The sequence below is a fragment of the Lepus europaeus genome, chromosome 6 (genome assembly GCF_033115175.1).
Source record: "Lepus europaeus isolate LE1 chromosome 6, mLepTim1.pri, whole genome shotgun sequence".
Lineage (NCBI taxonomy): Eukaryota > Metazoa > Chordata > Mammalia > Lagomorpha > Leporidae > Lepus > Lepus europaeus.
This window is the reverse complement of record NC_084832.1, coordinates 121,391,358-121,414,972: the sequence shown is the minus strand read 5'-3', so window position 1 is coordinate 121,414,972 and position 23,615 is coordinate 121,391,358. Positions and strand designations below refer to the sequence as shown.

General features: G+C 51.7%; 1 protein-coding gene across 4 annotated transcripts in view; it reads left to right on the top strand.

Moving 5' to 3' along the window:
• Window positions 1-23,615, top strand: part of TMTC1 (transmembrane O-mannosyltransferase targeting cadherins 1) — a 243,968-nt gene that overhangs the window by 144,095 nt on the left and 76,258 nt on the right. For all 4 annotated transcript variants that reach the window (XM_062195022.1, XM_062195020.1, XM_062195023.1 and 1 more), the window contains 2 exons: window positions 512-633; window positions 13,671-13,838. In XM_062195022.1, the coding sequence (XP_062051006.1) occupies window positions 512-633; window positions 13,671-13,838 (290 nt within the window). The remainder of the gene's footprint in view (window positions 1-511; window positions 634-13,670; window positions 13,839-23,615) is intronic.

Genomic DNA, 23,615 nt, shown 5'->3' with positions numbered 1-23,615 from the left:
TCAGCTCTGATGAACCCCTTCATTGATGCCTCACAGTTTACCCGTAGTCGTCAATTTCTTTTGTGTTTGGCTCTTCCTCTCCGGAAGAGCAGTCTGTTATTTATATATGCATGTGTGTTCTGTTTCAGAGCGGACGCATCATTACATTCTGCGTGGTGCCTAATTGTGCTGGAGTCTCTGCAGCTGCTTTGCTCCTTGGGAACTAGGCGCCTGGGGCCAAGGAGCAGGGCAGCGTTAGGGTGCACCCAGAAAGATCCCGGTGATGGCTGAGCGCCCCGTGCCGGCCCGGGAGCTCACGGGTGGCGAGTGTGTGCGTGCTGGCGACTGTGCGTGTTGGACATGCCAGCAGGTGCACCAGCGGGGCTCTTTATAACCCACTCAGCCATGCGACGGCGTGCAGTGCTCTGCTGTACTCATGCCTGCGCTGTGAACTTGAGAAAGAAAGAGCGGGGTAAATGCCGACTGACGTGGAATGCAACATTAACGTGTCCTTCACTGTTGTGTGTTTCAGAGACTGGAGCACAAGGAAGTCTTAGTGGGCTTGTTGTTCCTGGTCTTGCCGTTCATTCCAGCCAGCAATCTCTTCTTCAGGGTGGGCTTTGTGGTGGCCGAGAGAGTCCTTTACATGCCTAGGTAACTATCCCCCGCAACTCCCTCTTGCCGAGACCTGCCCTCTGCCGGCCGCCATGTGCGACAGAGAGATCCCTTGGGCCTCCACTGTGGGGACAGCCCCTAGGGTTGGGGCACTCGCCTTGGCACGGCTTCATCCCCCCTCGCCAGCGTTCCTGCAGCTGGGAGCTGGCCAGTTCATGATGTGCTGACCTGACCGTATTCATGATGGCAGCTGTAGTCACGTGCCACACCCTCCTTGTCCAAATACGTCTAGTTAAGATTATTCTAGAAATATTGGTTGGCTTGCGTCAGGTGCAAGCGCGTGTGCCTGGGCGTGTGGCCGAGCCAGGAGACAGAGCCCTGGCTCTGTGTTGTGTGATCCTGAGCAAGACACAAAGCGTGGTTGCACCCAGCTTTTCTCATTTTTAAAACAGAGATGTTGATAAAACTGCTTCAAATTAATCTTTGGGTTTATGATGCTGTTGTTTAGAAAAATTGGGTCTAGTTCTGTAGATTCTATAAGAATGCAGTTTTCTCAAAGGTGGTATCATAAACCTAATATTATTAGGAGGAAATCCTTTTTTATTAATGATACTGCCCCAGAGAGTTAAAAACAGACATCATTAGAAGTGAGTTCTGTAGTCTTCAGTTAGCCAAAGCCAAATCCCTGACAGCATGGAGACGTAGCAGGTGTTCTTCTGACTTGATTCGGGGGTGAGCGTGGGGGTGAGCAGGGAGACTGGGGTGGGGGTTCACGAGGCCACCCTCGCAGGTCTGTGGGTCCAGCCTCGTTCTGACTTTGGAGGAAGGGCAAGGCCCCTTCATTTGCAGCTTGCCCTGAGCACAACTTGGGCGAGAGGTTGTTGCTCGGTAAATACTAGTTGCTGACACAAAATCACGATACAACACTTCGTGTTCTGGCGTGGGTGACAAGGAACGTGTGTCCCACAGGAGGCCCAGGGCACAGCGGTCTGCAGGTGATGTGTTTCTGCTGAGACCAGTCCCCGGGGCCTGGGCGCAGGCGTACCGTCGTCCACGGTTGGTTGTATGGCTGGAAACGCCGGGCTGGAATCTCAGACCACAAACGTGTATACCCTCAAAGCTGTCCTAACTGTTGATGAACAACATGGGATCTTTTATGCAGAAGGCTTAATGGGTCCTAATATTTTAAAAAATACATTGCACTTACTGATGCTGTCTTAATACTGAGAGTACACTGTGACTGAGCTTACGTTGTAGGCACTGTTCTCAGCTGTTAGTTCTCCCTGTCCACGGTGGCTCACAGCCCGCCCCTGACGTCTGAGGGCCTGTGTTCCTGTTCCAGCTCCCACATGACAGCGATGCCGCCAGGAGTGACTTTCTTCACCTGCGTGAAGTGGGTGACAGCTGCTCCGTTGTGGTCATTGAGATCATCGTGGTCAAGACCTGGGATGTGGTTTGCCATGGAGATCGGCTCCCTGCTGCCTTTATCTCCATTGTACAAAACTGAAACTGGGACTCTGAGAGGTGCCGCAGCCGTGACAGAGCTGGGGCCCCCAGGGTCGCCCTCTGACGGAATTCTCACCCTCCAGACAGCTTCCCTGGAAGGCACGGAAGGACTGGGATTCTTATTTTCATCTGCTTCATATAGGATGGCAAGTTTGACAGACAGCAGCCCTACACACTGCAGCACAATGCCAGCCCCAGAGGGGGTTCTCTTTACTGCCACTGACTGCTGGATCGATGCCCAGGCCGTCCCTGTGCCCAGCCAGCCACGTCCCCTCCAGAGGTGCAGTCCGAGCAGATAACAACCCCTGGGGTCGGGGAGGTGGGGCTACCTCGCTGCCCTCCGTGGGTCCTGGGGCTGACAAAGGGGTCGGGTCACTCGGGCACGGTTGACAGAGCACTCCAGTTTGGGAAGCTGGAGTTTCTGAAACGTGTGTGTGGCACTTCCTGTGGGTCCCAGTCATCCCGTAAAGTCCTTCCCGGAACTGAAATTGAAAGGAGCTGCTTTGCTTACAGCCCTGGTTCCACTGTTACTTAAAATTGGACAGCTGCAGTGGTCCAGGCTGAGTCGGAACACAGAGTCTGGGGTGGGAGCTGGCTTGGTAGCTAGGCTGCTGTGTGAGATGCTTGTGTCCCTTGTCAGCGCCTGGTTCTGGTTCCTGCTTGTGTGCGTCTTGGCAGGCAGCAGGTGATGGCAGAAGTGGTTGAGTTCCTGCCCCTGTGTGCATGTGGGAGATGTAGACGGAGTTCCTGGCTCCTGGCTTTGGCCTGGCTCTGCCCTAGAAATCAGCAGATAGGATGGGAGATTCCGTTTCACTCTGTCTCTCTCAATCTCTTTATCCTGCCATCTCTGCTCCCCTTCTTTTAAATGAAAATAAAAATCAATAAACAGAATTTTTAAAAGCACAGAAAGGGAAGTGCCAGCCCATGTGGGGAACCTTCTAGAAGGCTTTCTCAGGAAACAGTTTCACCCAACCCTCAGCAGCTGCACCCGTGTGGGTAAAACATGGAAGACCAAGAAACTGTAAAGTCTTGGCGGGTGACCCGTGGTGAGGCCGGGGCCCTGGCTAAAGACAGCTCTGTTGAAGCAGCCTGCGGGTGGGCATGGATGGCCCAGACCCGTACACACAGGAAGCTTCTCTCCGCGGATGCTCTTTCAGAGTGGACCTGCCCGGAAGTGGCCGCTTTCCACAGCATTGGAGCCCGGGCTCCCCAAGGATGGTACCCGCAGTGGGCTCGGTGACCTCGCTGGAGGGACGGGTGGTCCTCCCTGTGCAGGCATTCGGCGCTGCCCCAGTAACGCCGGTGACGGCAGGCAGGTGCGGTAAAGAACTTCATTTCTTCCCAAAGAAGCGGAACCTCCCATCCACCGCGTTTCTCTCCGGCTGCTCGGAAGCCAGCGCTCACCCGTTGGGGGCGCAGAAGTCAAGTAGGTGATACTGAAGCCTGAGTGCGCCCAAAAGGCCAGGGAGCAATCAGACCAGCAGCGCCCCTTGGACCTCTGCCTCCACGCCCGCCAGCGAGCCTGCCGCCACCCACCAGCTGCCTCTGGCCTGAGCCAGAAGAGGCCGAGAATGCCAACTTCTTCTCCTTTGCACTTTGGAATCTGTGGATGCAAGGGACAGAAAGGCGCTGTTTGCTGAGCACGGCCTGGCTTCCAAGGCCAGAGCTGTGTCCACCCCAACACGCCAGAGCAGTGTCTCCTGCCGGTGGGCAGTGCCAGGTCCCGGTCGGTGGGTGTTCTGAGCAGATGACATCTGCCACTCACAGAAATGTTCTCCTGCTTGTCTCGGGGAGCATAGAGTTTCATGGCTGTCTTTTTGGTGTTTTATAAAAACTGCATGAGGATCCTTCAGTGAGCGACTGTTCCTTAGGCTTGATGAAGCAGAACTAGTTGCTGGCCGGCGCCACGGCTCACTAGACTAATCCTCCACCTGCGGTGCCGGCACACCAGGTTCTAGTCCCGGTCAGCATGCCAGATTCTGTCCCAGTTGCCCCTCTTCCAGTCCAGCTCTCTGCTGTGGCCCGGGAGTGCAGTGGAGGATGGCCCAAGTGCTTGGGCCCTGTACCCCGTGGGAGACCAGGAGAAGCACCTGGCTCCTGCCATCGGATCAGCGCGGTGCGCTGGCTGCAGCACGCCAGCCGCAGCGGCCATTGGAGGGTGAACCAACGGCAAAGGAAGACCTTTCTCTCTGTCTCTCACTGTCTACTTTGCCTAACAAAAAAACAAAAAAATAAACTAGTTGCTGAGAGCCCTTTGATGACTTTATAGAACGTGATCAGAGAGTGACTCCTCGGTCAGACGATGGTTGATTTATTCGCTTCAGGGCTGAAGAGCAGATTCCTGAGCGGCTCTGGGAGGCCTGCGGTAGGTACAGAGGGAAGAGAATTCTCCTGAGTGGTTGGAGGCACCAGCAGTGTTGGGATTGAGCTGATCTAGAGTGTCTGAGGCTTTAGGAAGGGAAGTCACATAGCAGGAATCCGAGGGAACAGGGGGAAATTAAAACTGGCCTTGGGCTTTTGAGGGCAAGAAATTTGAGGGCAAGTAGTTCAGATGCTGCTTGGGACACCTGTGTCCCGTGGGAGAGCCTGGGTTCAAGTTGTCTCGCCACTTCCGATTGCAGTGTCCTGCCAGTGTGCACCCTGGAAGGTAACGTGTGACGGCTCAAGTGCTGGGGTCCCTACCACCCACGGGGGAGATCCGGGTGAGGTTCCTGGCTCCTGGTTTTGGCCTGGCCCAGACCTGATTGTTGTGGGCTTTTAAGGACTGAGCCAGCAGCTGGAAGATCTCTGTCTCTTTTTCTCTGTCTGCCTTTTAATCAAATGAAGATAAGTACAGGTTTTTAAACCGTGACCCCACACCTTTAGAAAGCAATGCCATGGGTATTGTGGCACCCTTGCTCTCGTGGGTGTGGGAGCTCAGAAGACGAGGCAGCCTTTATTCAGTGTCCATCCTGAGAAGTAGCTGCAGACAGGAGCAGTAGACTCCAAGTGGAGTTGTTCCTCTCCCACGGTCTCCCATACGACACTGGCGAAGGGTACGCTTCTTGGAAGGCAAAGTGGTCCAGGCCTCCTCTGAAGCCACACACCTCCCCGTCCTCTGACGGCGGGGACTCTCCTAGGAAGTCTCTGTACCTCTGCGTCTCGGTTGCTGCAGGACAGGGCTCAGCCCCAGGGAGTGCATCTAAGTTTTGTCAAGCAAGAAGGCTGCAGAGGATCCTGGGAGTTTAGCAAATGCAGGAGGAAGAGCGTTGAGTGGGGCGTGAGTACCGCCCGGGTCACCCCTGCCTGGCCGTCCCGGGGGAGTCGTGGAATGGGGCCAGGTTGCCCTTCTCCTGACTGTGAAATGAGGGCTGGCTTTCCTGTGCAGTTGCCTGTTTAGCGAGGCGTGGCAGATCTTGACAGCTGTGTGCCCACATTGCAGGTGCAGGGAGAAAGAATGGCCATGGCACCCACTTTTCTTAAAGTCCAATCTGCAGTTTCATAAAACTGTGGCATGGTGTCTGCCTAGAGCTCAGTGTTCCTGTGCTGATGAGAGCAAGGGGGTAGGGGCACTGTGGCTTCCTCCTCTCCCAGCCACCCCCGCCTTGCTGGGGATTTTACTGGTGCTAGAAATCTCAAACCCATAACCTCTGTGCCGCGCCATCCCTCAGGTGCCTGGCAGAACCAGAAGCAGACAGTCTGTGATTGGGAGTGACTGAAACTCCACGGGCTTTCTTCTTGCGTTTCATGTGCTGGATTTTCCGTGGATTGTGGCTTGACTGCCTAGCGCTGGTCAGATTCAGTGTGGGCCCAGTGGGAGGGGCAGGTGCGTCCCTGGACTGAGGCCAGGAAGGGAGAAGACCCCCCTGCCGTGAGCACAGGCTCTCAGTGGGGCCTCCTGATGGCTGCAGAGCTCTGGTGTGGGGCCTCCGCCACGGAGGAACGGGGCATCCTGGGAAACTGCCAGGCCAAGTGATGCTGAGACGTTCACTGGGGCAAGCGGCAACCAGGAGCAGGTGTCGGGTACCGGGAGGAGATGGAGGGCGGCGGGAGAGATGTCGGCCCCCACGCTGCAGGCAGCACAGGCGGCTTTACCAAGAGATGGCGCAGCCCGAGAGCAGGCGGGAAGCTCGCCCGCCCACCTGCCCACCTGCCTCAGGAGGTGGGGGCTCCTAGCAGGGTCTGATACCTCAGCAGTGGCTCGGATCACCCACAAAGCTGTCTTGTCTCAGCCCACGATCGACCGTCATAGATGGGGCAAGGCTGAGCCGCCCTAATGAGGCCCTGGAGATGGTGGAGGCTGGGCCACGGGGAGAACAGAGGGCCTGGAAGCAGACAGAGCCCGGCTTGCCTGTTCAGCTTCTTTCCTTGTTTGAAACTCACGTGGTTCAGGGCGTTGGTTGGGCAGGCAAAGAACCTGGCTTGTCGAGGAGCTGCTCAAGCAGAACCCGAGGAAGCTAACTGATGGGCGGTTTTCACAGTTATGAAGGTCAAGGTGCTTATTTGACCAGTCTGCCGAGCTCTGTAATTACTCTCAGCCCCGAGTGCAAGCTGCACATGCGTTTGGAGGACACCTGTTGACTGGAATCGTGGTCTTGATGCTGCAGAACCCTGCTTGTTACAAAGATGAATGCTTGTGTTGGTTCTGTCCTAAGTTGTGAGCAGCAAGCCTCTTGGGAACCGGGACTTGAAAGTACAACTTGGAGGGTGTAATTTAGATCCAGATGAGACTAACGAGGATAATGGGTGTGGAAAGTGTTGTAAGCCAGCTAATTGCAGGTCATTATTTCAGTCTACCCTGGCGGGGAGAGGAGGTTAGAAGTCAAAACAGCACAGGTGCACATCTCTCCTGCACCCCCTCGCCTCTGTTCCTTCTCCTTGGCTTCTACACACCGCGTTGTTGTTTTTGCCGGAGGATGTGATTGGATGTCCGAGTTGCCACTCAGCCTCTCTTCCCGTCAGCAGCATCTGTAGTTGGTGGTGCCCCTCCTTCTTCCCTTCTCTCTCCAGTGCTGCACAGGGGAACATGCACATTCTAGTAACCTTTTTTTTTTTAAAGATTTATTTATTTATTTGAAAGGCAGTTACAGAGAGGCAGAGAGAGAGAGAGCTTCCATCCACTAGTTCACGTCTCAAATGGCTGCAACAGGCAGAGCTGGGCCTATCCAAAGCCAGAAGCCAGGAGCTGCTTCTGGGTCTCCCACATGGGTGCAGGGGCTCAATGACTTGGGCCATCTTCTACTGCCTTCCCAGGCCATAGCAGAGAGCTGAATTAGAAGTGGAGCAGCCGGGACTCAAATCGGCACCTGTATGGGATGCCAGCACTGCAAGTGACAGCTTTACCTGCTACACCACAGCGCTGGCCCCATGCAGCTCCTTTCAGAATATAAGGGGTGTGTGTGTGTGTGTATTTCTAGTTGAGAGGCAGAGAAACAGAGATCTGCCATCTGCTGGTTCACTCCCTGAATGCCTGCCCTGGCTCTAGCTGGAGCCTGAAGCTCAGTGCAGATCTCCCATGGGGGTGACAGACACCCATCACTGGAACCATCAGCACTGTGTCCCGGGGTCTGTGTTAGCAGGAAGCTGGCGTCAGCGGCAGGAACTGGGATTTGAACCAAGGCACCCCAGTGTGGGACGTAGACTGTAACCAGCATCCTAGCACTTCTCGACCTCTGGGCCAAGCCCCTGCTGCCCACCAGACAACCGCTGCCTGGCATTATTGCAGAAGCCAGCCTTGGAGTACAGACGTCTGGGACTCTGTGGTCGATGCAGCTTCTGTGGCCCCAGAGCTCGGCTCTCCTGCCAGTCCCAGCCTCTTCTCCAGTGAACTCCTCTTTCCTTCATCATGGACCTGCAAGCGGGAATCCTGCAGGAGATCCCTTGTGATCCTCTGAACCTAGCAGTGCCCTAGGGCATTAGGCAGTGTCTCTGTTGTATCCCTGTCACTTAGGAAGCTACAGGAGCCTGCTGTAGAGACTGGAGCTGCACTGCTACCCCTGGTGTCTTTGATTAGGCCCCAGGATGCCTCCCATAGCCTGCAGCCTCTCTGAAGAGAAGAACTCGTTAGCTTGAGTGACACAAGCGTAAAGCCGGAGCCGAGACCCTGAGTCACAAAGGCTCAGGCAGCCCTTGGAGTTGACGTCCCCGTGTCAGCCCCTTTTTTGATAGCTTCTCAGGAACTCTGACCTTGATCAAGCAAAGTGATACCCAAGCTACTCACAGACCCAGACAGCTTCAAACCCACCTGTGCCATTCTGAAGGAAGCTCGCTGGCCCCTGTCACTGGCCATTCAAGCAAGGCCATGCACGCTGTGGGCCAACCCGAGGTCCATGCACAAGCTGACCATGCCCTGAGCTCTCCACACATTAGACTGCAGGATCCAAGGCCACGGTCCATCCAGCAGCCCAGGAATCGAGCCACACCTGCCTGAGTCCTTGCACATAAACCCTCTTTTCCTAAAGCACCTGATGTCAGGGAGTGGCCTGTTGCACATCAGCTAAGTAAATCCGGTTTGGATTTACTTATGTGAAGCTTTGTAACGAGGCATCGGTCTCTACCTGGAATATAACACAAGGCTTTCTTTCCTCATAATATTCTTATTTAGCAGAAAATAATTTTCTAATGCTTTTCTGAATTAATACCTTAATCATTTGTTTAGCGTGTATGAGATATTATACATGTTGTAAAAGTATTGTTTCCTTTTGCCAAATAAGGAAATTAAGAACTAAAGAATTCTAATAATTTGTCCAAGATCAATAACAGGAGAATTCAGAATTGGGAAGTAAGCTGATGGTTTTTGTGGTGCCAGGACCCGGGCATATTTGCAGAAGAGAGGTTTTTTTCCCCCAAAGATTTTATTTATTTATGTATTTGAGAGGTAGAGTTACAGACATAGGGAGAGACAAAGAGAGAGAGGTCTTCCATCTGATGGTTCACTCCCCAAATGGTCATAAAGGCCAGAGCTGCACCGATCCAAAGCTAGGAGCCAAGAGCTTCTTCCTGGTCTCCACGTGGATTCATGGGCCCAAGCACTTGGGCCATCTTCTGATTTCCCAAGTCACAGCAGAGAGCTGGATGGGAAGAGGAGCAGCCGGGACTCGAACCGGTGTTCATATGGGATGCTGGCGCCACAGGAGGCGGAATTAACCTCCTGTGCCACTGGGCAGGCCCCTAGACTTCTTAATTAGAGGTGAACCATGAGGTTGAAAAGAAACCTCATGAGGTTGGTTCAGAAAGGGAAAAGAGAAAGGTTCTTGGAATGTGGATGCATTGGCATTTTTCTTCCAGTTGTTCCAAAAATACGCTGGAAGGCAAGGGAAGAAGCCTGTTTCATGGAGAACCACATACACACATGGACCCCGGGAGCACTACCGTTCACATGGCGGAGGGGAGGCTAGGAGAGGGCAGACACGACTTTGGCGACTCTTTGTGGAATATGAATTAATTCTCACTTTCGAATGTAGTCAGTGTTCCGGAGAATCTCCCCATCCATCGGAGGTTTGTGATGAGGAAAGCACGGAGTGGAAGTGGGGACACTAATGAGGCTTGGCCTGCAGAAGTCTGCAGCTTCCGGGCTCGGTGTGAGCTCGAGGCAGCGTGGACTTCCCGCTCCTTCCTGGGCTGCCCTCAGACCCCTGTTCTCCACTCTGTGGTCCAGGGTTTGACTGTTTAACCGTTGGAGGCCGGCATCCAGGACCCGCGAGTAAGATCTCCACTCGCCATCACGTAGTTTGCTACTCAGGGATTCACAAGTTTTGAATGAAACTTAATAGATTTAGGTTTCCTCTGGACCATCTTTTTTTTTTTTTTTTTTTTTTTTTTTTAAATTGACAGGTAGAGTTAGACCATGAGAGAGAGACAGAAAGGTCTTCCTTCCGTTGGTTCACCCCCCAAATGGCCATTATGGCCGGTGCTATGCTGATCCGAAGCCAGGAACCAGGAGCCTCTTCCTGGTCTCCCATGCAGGTGCAGGGCCCAAGGACTTGGGCCATCCTCCACTGCCTTCCCGGGCCACAACAGAGAGCGGGACTGGAAGAGGAGCAACTGGGACCAGAACCCAGCACCCATACGGGATGCCGGTGCCGCAGGTGGAGGATTAACCAAGTGAGCCATGGCGCCAGCCCCTGGACTCTCTTTTTTAAAAAAAAAAAGATTTATCTATTTATTTGAAAGGAAGAGTTAGAGAGGGGCAGTGGCAGAGAGAGAGAGGTCTTCCATCTGCTGGTTCACTCCCCATATGGCCATAATAACTGGAGCTGGACCACTCTGAAGCCAGGAGCCTGGAACTTCTTCTGGGTCTCCCTTGTGGGTGCAGGGGCCCAAGGACTTGGGCCATCTTCTGCTTTCCCAGGCCGTAGCAGAGAGCTGGATTGAAAGTGGAACAGTCGGGTCTCAAAACTGTGCCCATGTGGGATGCCGTCACTACAGGTGGCAGTTTTACCCACTATGCCACAGTGGCGTCCCCTCCTCTGGACTCTTCAAAATTGTTAAATTCTCTTTGAATGCCATAAAAGTAAAAGAAATAGAAGTGTCTTCAGTTATTTAAGTGCTGTCTGCTGAGTAGGTTGTGAATAAAGTCCTTTTCAAAATTGGAGATAGCATTAGAGATGGTGTGTGTGTGAGAGAGGGAGAGGGAGAGGAAGACACCTTACCGTCTCTGCAGGGCTGCTTTCCAAGCTTGCTTGAAGAATGCTTTTTAGGATGGACCTAAAACCATCCATAGGTTCTCGCTTTCTTGAGTGGCGGCGGTTGGTTTAACAGAGTTCCTGTGGGCTCTACCTGGAGGTCTCCGTCAGCAGCCCAGAGTCGTCTAAACCAGACTAAAGGAAGCTGCTCTGATGTCATCTTCCAAGAGGCCAGAAAAGCCTGCAGATCCACTTAGAAAACGAGGCCTCGTGCAGCCTGCAGCGATGCAGAGAGCCAGGTGCTGTGCTGGCCGTTGAGATACGCATTCAGGGAAGTGTTTAACGATGAAGTCGCATATGGAGAAGCATCTGGATTGCTGTGATGTTTGTGTCAGGTCTTTAAGAATGTGATACTGCCTAGGAGATTTGCACACCTAGGTAGATATGTGTAATACAGCTTAGCGCGTCTTTAAACCATACGCTGTGTGGCACTATCACTGGAGGCAGATCTGTGTGCATGGCCTGGGCCCCGCATCTCAGGCCTTTGCTGTGAGGCCTTCCTGAACACCCACACCTACTCTCAGCCTCCTTCCCTGCATGATTTTTCTCCATGTGACGTGTCCCTATGTGTATCCCGCTCATGTGAGTTTCATGAGGATGAGTGTGGTCCACTTGTCCACGTAGGGCTCAATGTCTTGTTTCTTAAAAGACTTACTTATTCATTTGAAAGGCAGAGTTACAAAGACACATCAGGAAAGACAGGGAAACAGATCTTCCATCTGTTGGGTCACTCCCCAAATAGTTGCAATGGCCAGGGCTGAGCCAGGCGGATGCCAGGAGCCAGGAGCTTCTTCTGGGCCTCCCATGTGAGTGCTGAAGCCAAGTACTTGGGCCATCTTCCGCTGCCTTCCCAGGCTTATTGACAGGAAACTGTATTGGAAGTGGAGCAGCCGGGACTCAAACCAGCATCGCAGGCAGTGACAATTCACTATGCCACCATGCTGGCCCTGTTCGATATCTTTGATGGTGTAGGTAGGTGGTCAGTTGCTTGTGAAATATCTGTATGACACAATGTAGCCAGGAGAGCATTCCTGGCTACATAATGACTGTTCAGTGGTGGGTGGTTGCATTCCATCTGGGCTAGAGGAATGGGTGGCAGTGGGCTCATGAGAGCACGAGCGGTCCCTCTGGCCAAGAATAGTGATAACATTAGTGTGTACCATTGTACATCGGTAGAGAAGCTCTGAGCTTTGAAAGTTGAACGTGGGAGTTGTAGAAGTGGAGTTTATGGGTTTTTTCCACTAGGAATTTTGTTCTGGAGTATGCCAGGCCTCAGAAATGCCCCTGCAGCTCTTGAATCCAGTGCTTCGGACAGTGGCCTCCTTAGCTCAGGTCGTTTGTCCTGGTGGTGAGTAGGGTGGTGACTCCCTTTGGCTAAACAGTGAGTCCCATACACATAGGGAGCTGGATCTAAGGGTCTTCAGTGGTTCTAAGATGCCTCTCTTCTGTCTCTGCTCTTGAAAGCACAGGCGTTCAGTGATGTATGTTTAGGAAAGGGAGGAGACATTTCCCTTTTAAGGACAACCTGGGGGCTGGCACTGTGGCATCGTGGGCTAAGCCTCTGCCTGCAGTGCCAGCATCCCATATGAGCACTGGTTCATGTCCCAGCTGTTCTTCCTTCAATCCAGCTCTCTGCTTGTGGCCTGGGAAAGTGGAGGATGGCCCAGGTGCTTGGGCCCCTGCACCTACGTGGGAGACTCAGAGGAAGTTCCTGGCTTCAGATCAGCTCAGCCCTGGCTGTTGTAGCCATGTAGGGAGTAAAGCAGTGGATGGAGAACCTTTCTCTATGTCTGTCTGTCTGTCTCTCTCTCTCTGTGACTCTACCTCGCATACAAATAAATACAGTATTACAGAAATAAAGGAGAAACAACCTGATTTACTAGGTTGGCGTTCACTGAGGGAGGGGCCTGTATTTCATTTCTAATTGTATTTTTACTTCCTGCAATATTGCCAGTCACCTAACAGAAAGAAGGAAGAAATGATTGAACAAGTGCACAGGCTGTATTGATTTGGGGCTTCCAGTGATAGTCATTTCTGACTAATGACTGTTTAATTATGCAGACAACATCGTTAGGAGAGCCTGTAGCATTCGTAGTGGTCATCTTCAGAAAGCAGCAGTGTCCAGCTGCGGTGCACACGGCAGCAGTGAGTGGCACCAGCAGACAGGACGCCTCTCTGTGGGTGCAGATGGTGTGAGGGGTCCTGTGCCGTCCACCACATCAGCCGTTTAGAGAACCGACAGCCCTGTGTGGAAGTGCCGCTCAGACACCATGTGGACTCTGTGGTTATTGGGGGTGCTGGGCGGGGTCAGCAGGGGATGCTCTCGGTCCCGCCTGTCCGGGATGGGCTCAGGAGTCGGCCTGCAAATGGGTCTTCCAAAGCAGAAGGGTGCAGATTGTCAGAGTGGGAGAAGCCCTCTGCAGGCCATCCCTTGAAAGAGAGATGGATGCCCTTTGGTGACCGGCATCCCTCTCAGAGCTAACGGAGCCTCAGACACTGTCCCCTTGCAAAGCTGTGGTGGCACCAGCTGCAGCACAGACTCCACATTGGGGCACTTGGTGCTAAGAGCTCTGTAATAACAGTGACATGAGCGGCATGAGTCAGAGGATCCAGTGAGGATTCAAGGACGTACAAGGGGATGTCTCAAGATGCCCGAGCTGTTAAAACTCAGGGCACCCTCGACTTGTCAGGATGATCCTGTTGTTCTCTGTGCTGGCATCCAGGAACGAACAAGTGCATTAGTGTAGCACGTTAGAGAGCAGACATACAAGTGTTGACCAAGATGGGGGAGGTGGTGTTTCCTTCTCCACTCAGGCCAAGCTTTATGGACACATAGGTTCCATGGGGTCGAAGGCTCAGAGTTGACTCATGCTCAGCTAACCCTGTTTCTCCCACCCTGTCTCCCAGCATGGGCTACTGCATCCTTTTTGTGCACGGACTGAGCAAGCTCTGCACGTGGCTGAACCGATGTGGGGCCACCACCCTGATGGCGTCCACCGTGCTGCTGCTGCTGCTGTTCTCCTGGAAGACCGTGAAACAGAATGAAATCTGGCTGTCGAGAGAGTCCCTTTTCAGGTCAGACTCGGGCTCTTCCCACTGATCTCATTGCTAATGCATGTGGCTCCGAAACAGTGAGGTGATATGGGTATGGTGGTGTTTGTTCATGCATTTTTAGTAGAAGTTGAAGATGGAAGGTGCAGTTTGAGTTGAGGTGTTAACTTTGTACTTTTAAACGACGTGGTATAAAATTGCATGTGAGCTCATTCCAAGTGGGTGTATGAAAATAAAGCTTGTGGGAAGGTCTTGGGGTCCATGGGTTCAGATGATGAGCTGGGCTGCAAAACTCAACCAGAAGCAAAATGGAGCCCCTACGGCTCATGTCATCGTTGGGTCCCGTGAAGAGGGCGGCTGGGTGAGCACACAGCAGGAGGGAGAGGAGGGTCACGTGTTCTTGAGAAGACCCCAGTGGGTGAAGGTGTGAACATTATTTTTGAGTGAGGATTGAAAGACCTTGTCATTTCTGTGTTGAGGGATGACATTTCACCTTCCTACTCCCAACTGGCCAGAAAGCGTGTTCTTTGCTGTCGTCACGCATCATGCTGTGTTTCTGGGCTTGAACTGTCTCACGGACGCCACAGTCCTGGCGGCCTGTCCTGGGCTCTGCTGCTCTGGGCATGCCTGCAGTGTTCTCCAAGTCGCCCGGGGTCTCCAGCCCGTATCTTCACGTAGCCTAGTGGGCTGGCTGAGTCAGCAGGTGTTTGCTTGGTGACGTGCTCAGCTGGTGCCTGGCCCTTGTTCCTTAGGAGCAAACAGCTGAGGCAGAGTTGGGGTCACGTGGGGAAAGTGCTGAGGGTTGAAAGAGAGTGGGGAAGGAGGCAGTTGGGACGGAGCGGTTAAGACTGAGCACACCCTCCTGCGCCCGCTGTCAGGAATGGGAGCCAGCGGGGAATCTCGCACCAGTGTTACTCTGTCTATGTACACCTCCTTGTCCTGGAAGAAGGAGGTCCTTTGGCTTAGTGTGATCTCGGGGCACGTGGCTGCCCTTGGGTCCCTGCCAGGCCCTGGGATGAGTGATGTCGCCGGGGAAGCCTCCTCCGACTTCCATGGCAGGAGTTAGCGCAGGCAGACACACGGGACTCCACAGCGTGAGGCAGGAGTGCATCCCAGCAGGAAACCATGGGCAGGGAAAGAGAGGCTGCCAAAAATAACGCAAGTGAGCGAACAAACAAGACGCATGTTCACTGCAAGCCTCTGCTATTTTAAAATAAATATTTGATTTTACCAGCAAACTTTTAAAATAGACAAAAAAGTTTGGTGCACTGTCCTGTTATTTTTTATTGTTGCTGTGTCATTGTCCTCATTATCGCTGCCATTGTCAATGGGTACCAGAGAGAATGATTGCTGGGGGAAATATTTGTGTAGAATTTTTTAATGATTTTTTTTCTCCACCCAGACCTGGGACACTATGCTCCTTTTTTTTTTAAGATTTATTTATTTATTTGAAAGTCAGAGTTACACAGAGAGGAGAGGCAGAGAAAGAGAGAGAGAGAGAGAGAGAGAGAGAGAGAGAGAGATCTTCCATCCACTAGTTCACTCCCCAATTGGCCACAATGGCTGGAGCTGCGCTGATCCAAAGCCAGGAGCCAGGAGCTTCTTGTGGGTCTCCCATGTGGGTGCAAGGGCCCAAGGATTTGGGCCATCTCCTACTGCTTTCCCAGGCTATAGCAGAGAGCTGGATCAGAAGTGGAGCAGCCGGGATTTGAACCTTCTGCCCATATGGGATGTGTGCACTGTAGGCTGTGGCTTTACCTGCTGTGCCACAGCGCCAGCCCTGACTCTGCTCTTCTGATTAGGCCTGTGATTCTGGCCAGCTTCCGTCATACCCCTGCTCCCCGTCATGGTTCTCACAGACCACTGTGGAGCGGTTACTCGTCCCTGTCTCTACAGACACAGGAGCAGCGTAGTGCGATGATCCCAGTCCCTGCTTGTCTGTTCTCTCTCCTTTCCTTGCACTTTCAGTGGTCATTACTTCTATGAGCAACTGTAGAACAGTTCCACCCTGTGTTCAGCCTGTGCCTGTGCCGAGGTACCCACAGGCATATCGGCAGTGGCCGTGTCTTCTGGTGAAGGCTACTGACTGCAGAAGTTTGTTTCAAGGATGGCGACTCAGCGTTCAAACCTCTCCAGCTGATGCCAGCAATTTAAAAGCAGAGAGACAATCACCCTAGCAGCTCCTCGACCTTGCATCCGGAAGCTTCTGTTCTTGTAGGTGGAATTAGGTCGTAGGTGAACGGTTGGTGGGTAAAACACCAGTACCCCACAGGGGTGCTGACCAAGACTGTGCTCCAGGAGAGGCCTTGGGGTCAGTTGGAATTCCTTGCAGTGTGCAAATCAAAGCTGGTAACGTTGTAATGGTAACTCTGCCTGTTCTCATTTATCACTTTCCTGAGACATCTCAGATTATTCCTTCTCCTTTGAGGCCGGGTGTCGGAATGCATGTGCGTATGATGTGTAAGGGACACATCCTTTCAACACAGCACTGGAGCGGAGCCTGTGGGCAGGCTAGGGTCGGTGGTTGAGCGTGGGTCTGGGCTTAGACTTCCTGGCTCAGCTCCAAGTCCTGCTGTTTGGTAGCTGTGTGATCTTGGACAGATTCCATAACCACTCTGTTGCCTTGGTTTCCTCACCTAAACTTTTGGAATAGTGCTGCTTCTCTATAGAGCGTGTGTAAGAATGAGTTAGTCTGTGACAGGACCGTAGGGAAGGGTCTGGCTTGTGATCAACACAAGTAATTAATAGCTGAGACTATTACTGTGTAGTATGTTCTAGGAAGTGAGATAGGAGAGAGAGAGGGAGAGAGAGAGAGAGAGAGAGAATGAATGAATGAGAGTAGGCAGTGAGACACAGTAGATGTCTCGGTATGCAGTGGTAGACATAGGAGGCTTGGTCAGCACCTGTCCATATTGAAGATGGACTTGGAGCTTCAGGAATCACTCTCTTGCAAGCCTGTGCTGAATGTTAAAAGAATGGCAGAAACCAAGATTAGCCACAGTGGCCAATACTAAAAGCTGCTGAGCTCTATCACAAACAATGTTGGTAAATTCAGACCCAGTGGGGGTTAGAGGCCCTGTCCGTACCCTCTGTGCTGTTCAGGCCACTTCAGCTGTTCCCAGGATGTGTGGCCTCGCCAAGGCCACAGCCATCATCCGCGGTGGTTTTGCTTGGCAGTTCCGTGAGCGATCTTACAGGACATCTGAAGATAGACACTTATGTTGGAGAAAGCACACGTGTGGGCCAAGCTCCAGTCTTTCCTGCTGAGGCCTCTTCTCACAACAGAGATCCCACTGGGTGATGTGTTTCTACAACATGCAAGTACAGGGCCCTGTCACAGCTTTGTTCCTTTATTGCCAAAAGCCTTATCCGCTCATGCCTGGCATTGTGGCACGCAAGTGAAGCCACTGCTTGCAACACCCCCATTCCATAGGAGCGTTTCTCTAAGTCCCCGCTGTTCTGCCTCTGATCCAGCTGCCTACTGATGCACCTGGGAAGACAGCAGATGAGGGGTTCAAGTACTTGGGTCCCTGCCACCCACACGGAAGACACAGATGGAGTTCTAGGCTCCAGGCTTCTGCCTGGCTCAATTCCTGCTGTTGTAGGCGTTTGGAGAGCGAACCAAGTAGATGCGAGATCTCCCTCCATCTCTTCCTGCCTCTCAGATAAATAAGTTTGAAAAAAAATCTAAAATGTTACCCAACAAAGGCACAGAAATTCAGCACTTGTATCTCATCAGAGGCTTGGGGAGAGTGGATTTTCTAAGCTCAAGGAGCTGTTAAGAGGAAGAGCCAGGATTTGAACCGAAATACGGTGTAAGTACCAAACAGCACAAAAACATGGGTGTACTTTTTAAAGTTTCTTTGTTGTCACCTGAGCTAGATCCAAATGAGAGATAGAGATAGAGATACAGATAGAGAGCTGAGAGAGAGGGTGAGGGAGAGGGAGAGAGATTAAGAGAAAGAGGCACTCATAATACAAGATATATTTTCTTTAATTGTTATAATGAGAATTTGCCCGGTGTTGTAGCCTGGGAAGAGGATAACCACATAGGCCTCGGCGTGCAGCAGCCCAGAACCTGACCTCTGGAGTGGCTCAGGGCGTGAGAACAAAGCCCACCTGCAACACACCTGAGAGACAGAATCTTCACTTCTGCATCTTGCTCAGGGTCTCTCCGAATCCTAGTTCATGAGCTGTCTCAGAGACCCCGGCTCCTCCAGGCACAGTCTGTGGCCTACATCTCTGTAGGACATGTGTTCCCCCTCCCCTTCTGAATGGCTGAGCCAGAGAGAGGCCCAGACCTCCCAGGGCAAGGGATGGACGCCAGGCACTGACAGATTCTTCTGTAAGGAGCCACATAATCAGTGGTTGAGGCTTTGTGGGCCCTGAGGTCTCATTTACAGCCCCTGTATTCAGCTCTGCCATTGTTCTGGAACAAAGGCCAAACACATGAATGCATGAACTCATCTAAGGCCTGACTCCCAGTGATATAAACCCTGGTGGTGAAATGGCACTGATTCCACGCCGTTCCAGGGTTGTATCTTAGAGTCCTGTGTTGCTGTCCCAGCCAGTTGGAGCAGCTCAGGAATCAGTCAGCCCCTCTGTTGGCCTTGGTGTGGAAAGGATCTGACCTCAGTCTGAGCTTCAGTCTGTTCATCTGTGCAGTGGGAGCTGCAGTAACAGGATGAGGGGCTTCAACACACCCGTGCAAAATGGAATTTAAAATAAGTCTCTTTTCATATACGAAATCTTCTGATTTATGCACATGAAAGATCTTTCAAAAGTTCATGAATATCCATGTTGTGCAAAACTGTGTACAGATTTCTAATGTTTTTGCACCAAAGTAAGCTTATTTTTAACTGTATCTTACATAGACCTTGAAGGTTTTCTTGCTTCTCAGCTGTGTCTTAGCCTTGGAGTAGGATCTTAATGTCTGTGAGCTTCAGTTTCCTCTTCCACCCTACAGCAGGTGTGCTGATCCAACCTGTGCCAGGTGATTGAAAACCCCAGAGGGCGTGGTCCGTTGGCATGGGCTCTGAGCACAGTGCTGGTTTAAGATGGGCATTGGAAATCTACTGGGCATCCTGTGTGTGGCGTCATGCCATCTTGAGTCAGAGAGAGGTTCAGCATTGACGTCATCCTTATTTTCTCTTACTATTGACACCTGGCTGAACACTGCCTACTTTTTAAAGTGTACTTATTGTCCTAATAGGCATTTGGGGGGTGACTTCCCTGACCTGTTGTTCCAACACTCCAAGAAAACAAATAGATATTCTAAGAGCTTGGACTTGTTAAGAATGAGTGTTTCATTGGCATTATTATTATTATTATTATTATTTGTTATTTTTCCCAGTCTCCTGCAAATAAGAAGTGTGAGAGCGAAACGTGAGATGCATAAATTAAAATGCTGAGTCAAACGGGAGATAGGAGTCCGCGTTCTCCGACATGGGCGTGGGTGCTTGCAGGGTTTGGGTTCCGCCATGTGACTGATGGAAGTGACCCTTTTTGGTGGGGCAGGTGTGTGTGAAGCTGTGTGTCTCCACTCCCACAACTGGAAGTGCTGAGTGGAGGGCCAGGAGAGTCACTGGGGAGACGAGTCCCAGGAGGGAGCTGCACCTGGGCCCCTTGGAGAGCGTCACCTTTGGCTCCCTGTTTATTTTTCTTTCTCATACAGACTGTTCTGAAAAAAAAAAAAAAAAAAAAAAAAAAAAAGTGGCAGGGAAGTATCAGAGCGAGAACATGAAGTTCAGAAACAACAATGGGAGAAGCAGAACTTTGCAAGGATTTCACTTGCTCCACCCACTCTGCCTTTCTCTGCTGAACCTTATTGCTTCCTCCGGACGTCACCCGGCACCCGGCAGTGCCCTGACCTTAGCCAGGACTGTGTTTTCTCAGGCCTCACGGACTGGGCCTTGGGGGGAGGCGGGGAGCGCAGTCACAAGAGGAAAGGCTCTGTCTCACCAGATCACAAGCTGTGCTGTAATCAGTGTTAGCTTCCAGCCTCCCTGTTAACCTCAGTAGTGTTTCTCAGTAGAAGTGTGCCTTCTTTTTTAAGCCGTGACTGTCACTCTGATCCTGCCCATACAGGGGTCTTCAAAATCTTCATGCAAATGCATGGAATTCAGACATTTTTGTTATTTTTATTTATTTGAAATACAGAGTTACAGAGGTGTGGTGGAGCAGACAGAAAGGGAGAGCTTATATTCGCTGGCTCACTCCTCAAATGGCTGCAACAGCCTGTGCTGGGCCAGGAGGAAGCCAGGAGCCAGTAGCTACTTCCGGGTCTCCCCCATGGGTGCAGGGGCCCAAGCACTTCAGCCGTTTTTTGTGTTTTCCCCAGGACCTTAGCAGGGAGCTGGGTCATAAGTGGAGCAGCCTGGTGTTGAACTGGCACTGGCACTGCAGGTGTCAGCTTTACCCACTGTACCACAACGTCAGACCCCCCAATTTTATTGATGACAAATATATATAATAACTTGTGGGAACATACCTGAATAGGATGTAGTTTGAGGCTCTGGATTGGTTGTAAAAGAGCAATATGATTTCTGTAAAAATCAAAGCCAGAGCAAACATCAGATTTGTGGAAAATCCTGGGTAGAAGAAGAGTGAAGTCAGTCATGCTTTACAGTCTGTGGGGACAATGCCACAAAGAAATCAACAGATGAGGAAGGAATGAGATGGGGCCAGCATTGTGGTGCAGTGGGTTAGGCCACCACTTGCAGCGTCAGCATTCCTTGTCTGAGCACCAATTCCAGTCCCTGCTAAGGAGCCTGGGAAAGCAGCGGTGGGTGGCCCAAGTGCTTGGGTGCCTGCCACCCACTGGGGGATCTGGATGGAGTCCCTGGCTCAGCCTCAACCTCTGCAGCCCTTTGGGACATGAACCAGCAGATGGAAGATATCGGTCTTTCAAATCTGTTTATCTATCTGTCTGTCTATCCATCTGTCTGTCTGTCTGTCTGTATATCTTTCTATCCATCTGTCTAGCTTAAAAGAAAAAAGGAAGAACAAAGAATGAGAAATGTTGAAGACAAAGTCAACAGCAGCACACCATCCTCATGAAGTAATTAGGAAAAAAAGTCATCTTATGTGAGCCCTACTTGGAGAGAACCGTCAGTGAACAACAGTATGAACAACCGACATCATGGCTGTCCAGCTGACACGATTCAGACTGAGAAGTTAAAGGGGGGAGCTGTCTGCTTGGTGGGTGCCAAAACAGTGACACCCAGATCAGCTCCAGACAAAAACAGGACTTCCAGGAGCAGAGTTAAACAAGTGGGATGAAGATTCTGGATTTCTTAGAACTGAAGTGGGACATGACATGTTGCTTTTCCAGAATGATCCTCAAGACAGAGCACGGTCAGAATGGTGGCTAGTGAGACGTGGTCGTAGCCCCGCCCACACAGAAGCAGGCTGGTCAAGAGCAAAGGTTATGCCACAGTGTTTTGGGATGCTTAAGACATGGTTTTAAAATTGATTTATTTGGACCGGCGTCGTGGCTCAACAGGCTAATCCTCCGCCTAGCGGCGCCGGCACACCAGGTTCTAGTCCTGGTCGGGGTGCCGGATTCTATCCCGGTTGCCCCCTTCCAGGCCAGCTCTCTGCTGTGGCCCGGGAGTGCAGTGGAGGATGGCCCAAGTGCTTGGGCCCTGCACCCCATGGGAGACCAGGAGAAGCACCTGGCTCCTGCCTTCGGATCAGCGCAGTGCGCCAGCCGCAGCGGCCATTGGAGGGCGAACCAACAGCAAAGGAAGACCTTTCTGTCTGTCTCTTTCTCTCTCTCACTGTCCACTCTGCCTGTCAAAAAAAAAAAAAAAATTGATTTATTTGAAGGTGGGAGTTACAGAGAAGGAGTAGCAGGGATAGAGATAGAACAAGATCAGTCGATCTTCCATCCGCTGGTTCACCATCCAGATGGCCAAAACGGCCAGGGCTGGGCCAGGCCAACGCCCGGAACCAGAAGCTTCCTCCGGTCTCCCATGTGGGTGCAGAAGCAGCTGTGTCCTCCTGTGCTACAGCGCTGGCCTTGCTCAAGACATTTTACCTGTTGACTTTCTGGAGGACCAGAGAATCATCATTTCTGCTGGGTCGGGTGGTGTTTGGAGAAAATTAGCCAAAGCTTTAAGAGGAAAAGGCCTGGGAAAGCTTCCCCAAGGAGTCCTTCTCCTCCACGCAATGAACTTGCTCTTTTCCTCATCCAGCAAAGGCAGCTTCCATGGGACATCCCTGAGCAGCCACCTTCCCGCCCTCATTAGGCTCCTTCTGAGATCCTCATTCCCAATTCAAAATTCTCTAGAGGACAAACCCATTCTCCTTCAGTTAATAACATGAAAAAAACTGCTGTGTCATGGTCAAGTTCCCAGAACCCTCAGCTCTGTAGTGCTGCTCATTATGACTGATGCTATCAATTATGAAAGTATCTTGAGGTTGATGCTGTTTGTTGAGAAGTTTAGATTTTTATCTTTTGATTCCATGTTCCTACAAACGTTGTGAAGTCCCCTGCTATGACCAGAGCCACACAGAGTACTGTTTTAGCTATCTGTTGTGTGTTTTATTTTTTAACAGAAGGGTTTTGTAACCTACAGAGCATGTCACAAATGCAACTCTTAACTTGTACGGAATTAGTAACCAAAATATTCAATGAACTCATACAAATCAATAGCACAAAGAAGAGGCCAAATCGAGGCACTTTTCCAAAGAAAATGTAGCAAAAAGTATATGGAAAGCTGCCTAACGTCACTGATCACCAGGGAAATGCACATCAAAGCTGCAGTGAGGGGCCAGCGCTGTGGCATAGTGGGCTGAGCCACCGCCTGCAGTGCCTGCATCCCATAGGGGCACTGGTTCGAGTCCCGGGTGCTCCTCTTCCGATCCAGCTCTCTGCTATGGCCTGGGAAAGCAGTGGAAGATGGCCCAAGTGCTTGGGCCCCTGCACCCACATGGGAGACCCAGAAGAAGCTCCTGGCTTCGTATCAACCCAGTTGTGGCCAGTGGGTGGAAGACCATTCTCTCTTTCCCTCTCTCCGTCTGTAACTCTACATCTCTTATTTGAAATTTAAAAAAAGACAAAGCTGCAGTGAGTCATTACCAGTTAGACTGACTGTTTTCAGCAAGCCAGGAGAGGATAGGGATTGGTGAGGCTGCTGGGAAAAGAAATAAGTGTGTCCGTGGTGGGCAGCAGCGTGGAGGTCACCCAGGACGTCAAGAGCAGATCTCCCATAGGACCTGGTGGTCCTCCTGCTGGGGGTATCTCCAGAGGAGGGTACCCGAAGTGCTACCTGCACTCGCATGGTTACCGCACTCATTTCGTTCCTTACTTAAAAGTTATTAAGTTTGAAATTTCACATCAAGTTGTTACACTTGTACATTTTTATGTGGTAGCATGCAATTTTTGAACACACATACGCAGTGTAAACGAATGAGATGGGGCAATTCGCATTTTTAATTCCTTATGTTTTCTGTTTGAAGCCTACCAGCTCCTGTCTTCCAGCTGTTTAGACGGTGCAGAGTGGACCACAGTCCGCCCCACTGTGCTGTGGAACCCGAGACATCGGTACCTCCAGGTACCTTACTTTGGAAGGAGACCCCCCCCACCGCCAGGGTCCACCCCGTCCCTAGGGTAGCAAGCACTTCTCCCAGCTCAGGTCTTCTCTTTCAGCTCGCACCCGTGAATGAGCTCAGGCAGTGGTTTTGTTCCTGTGTCTGCCTCGTGTCACGTGTCTTAGCGACCACTCGCTGCCTGCATTTAGCTACCCTGCACTCTGTTGGCGATCGCAGAAGCAGCCGCGTGTGAATCCGGGGTCT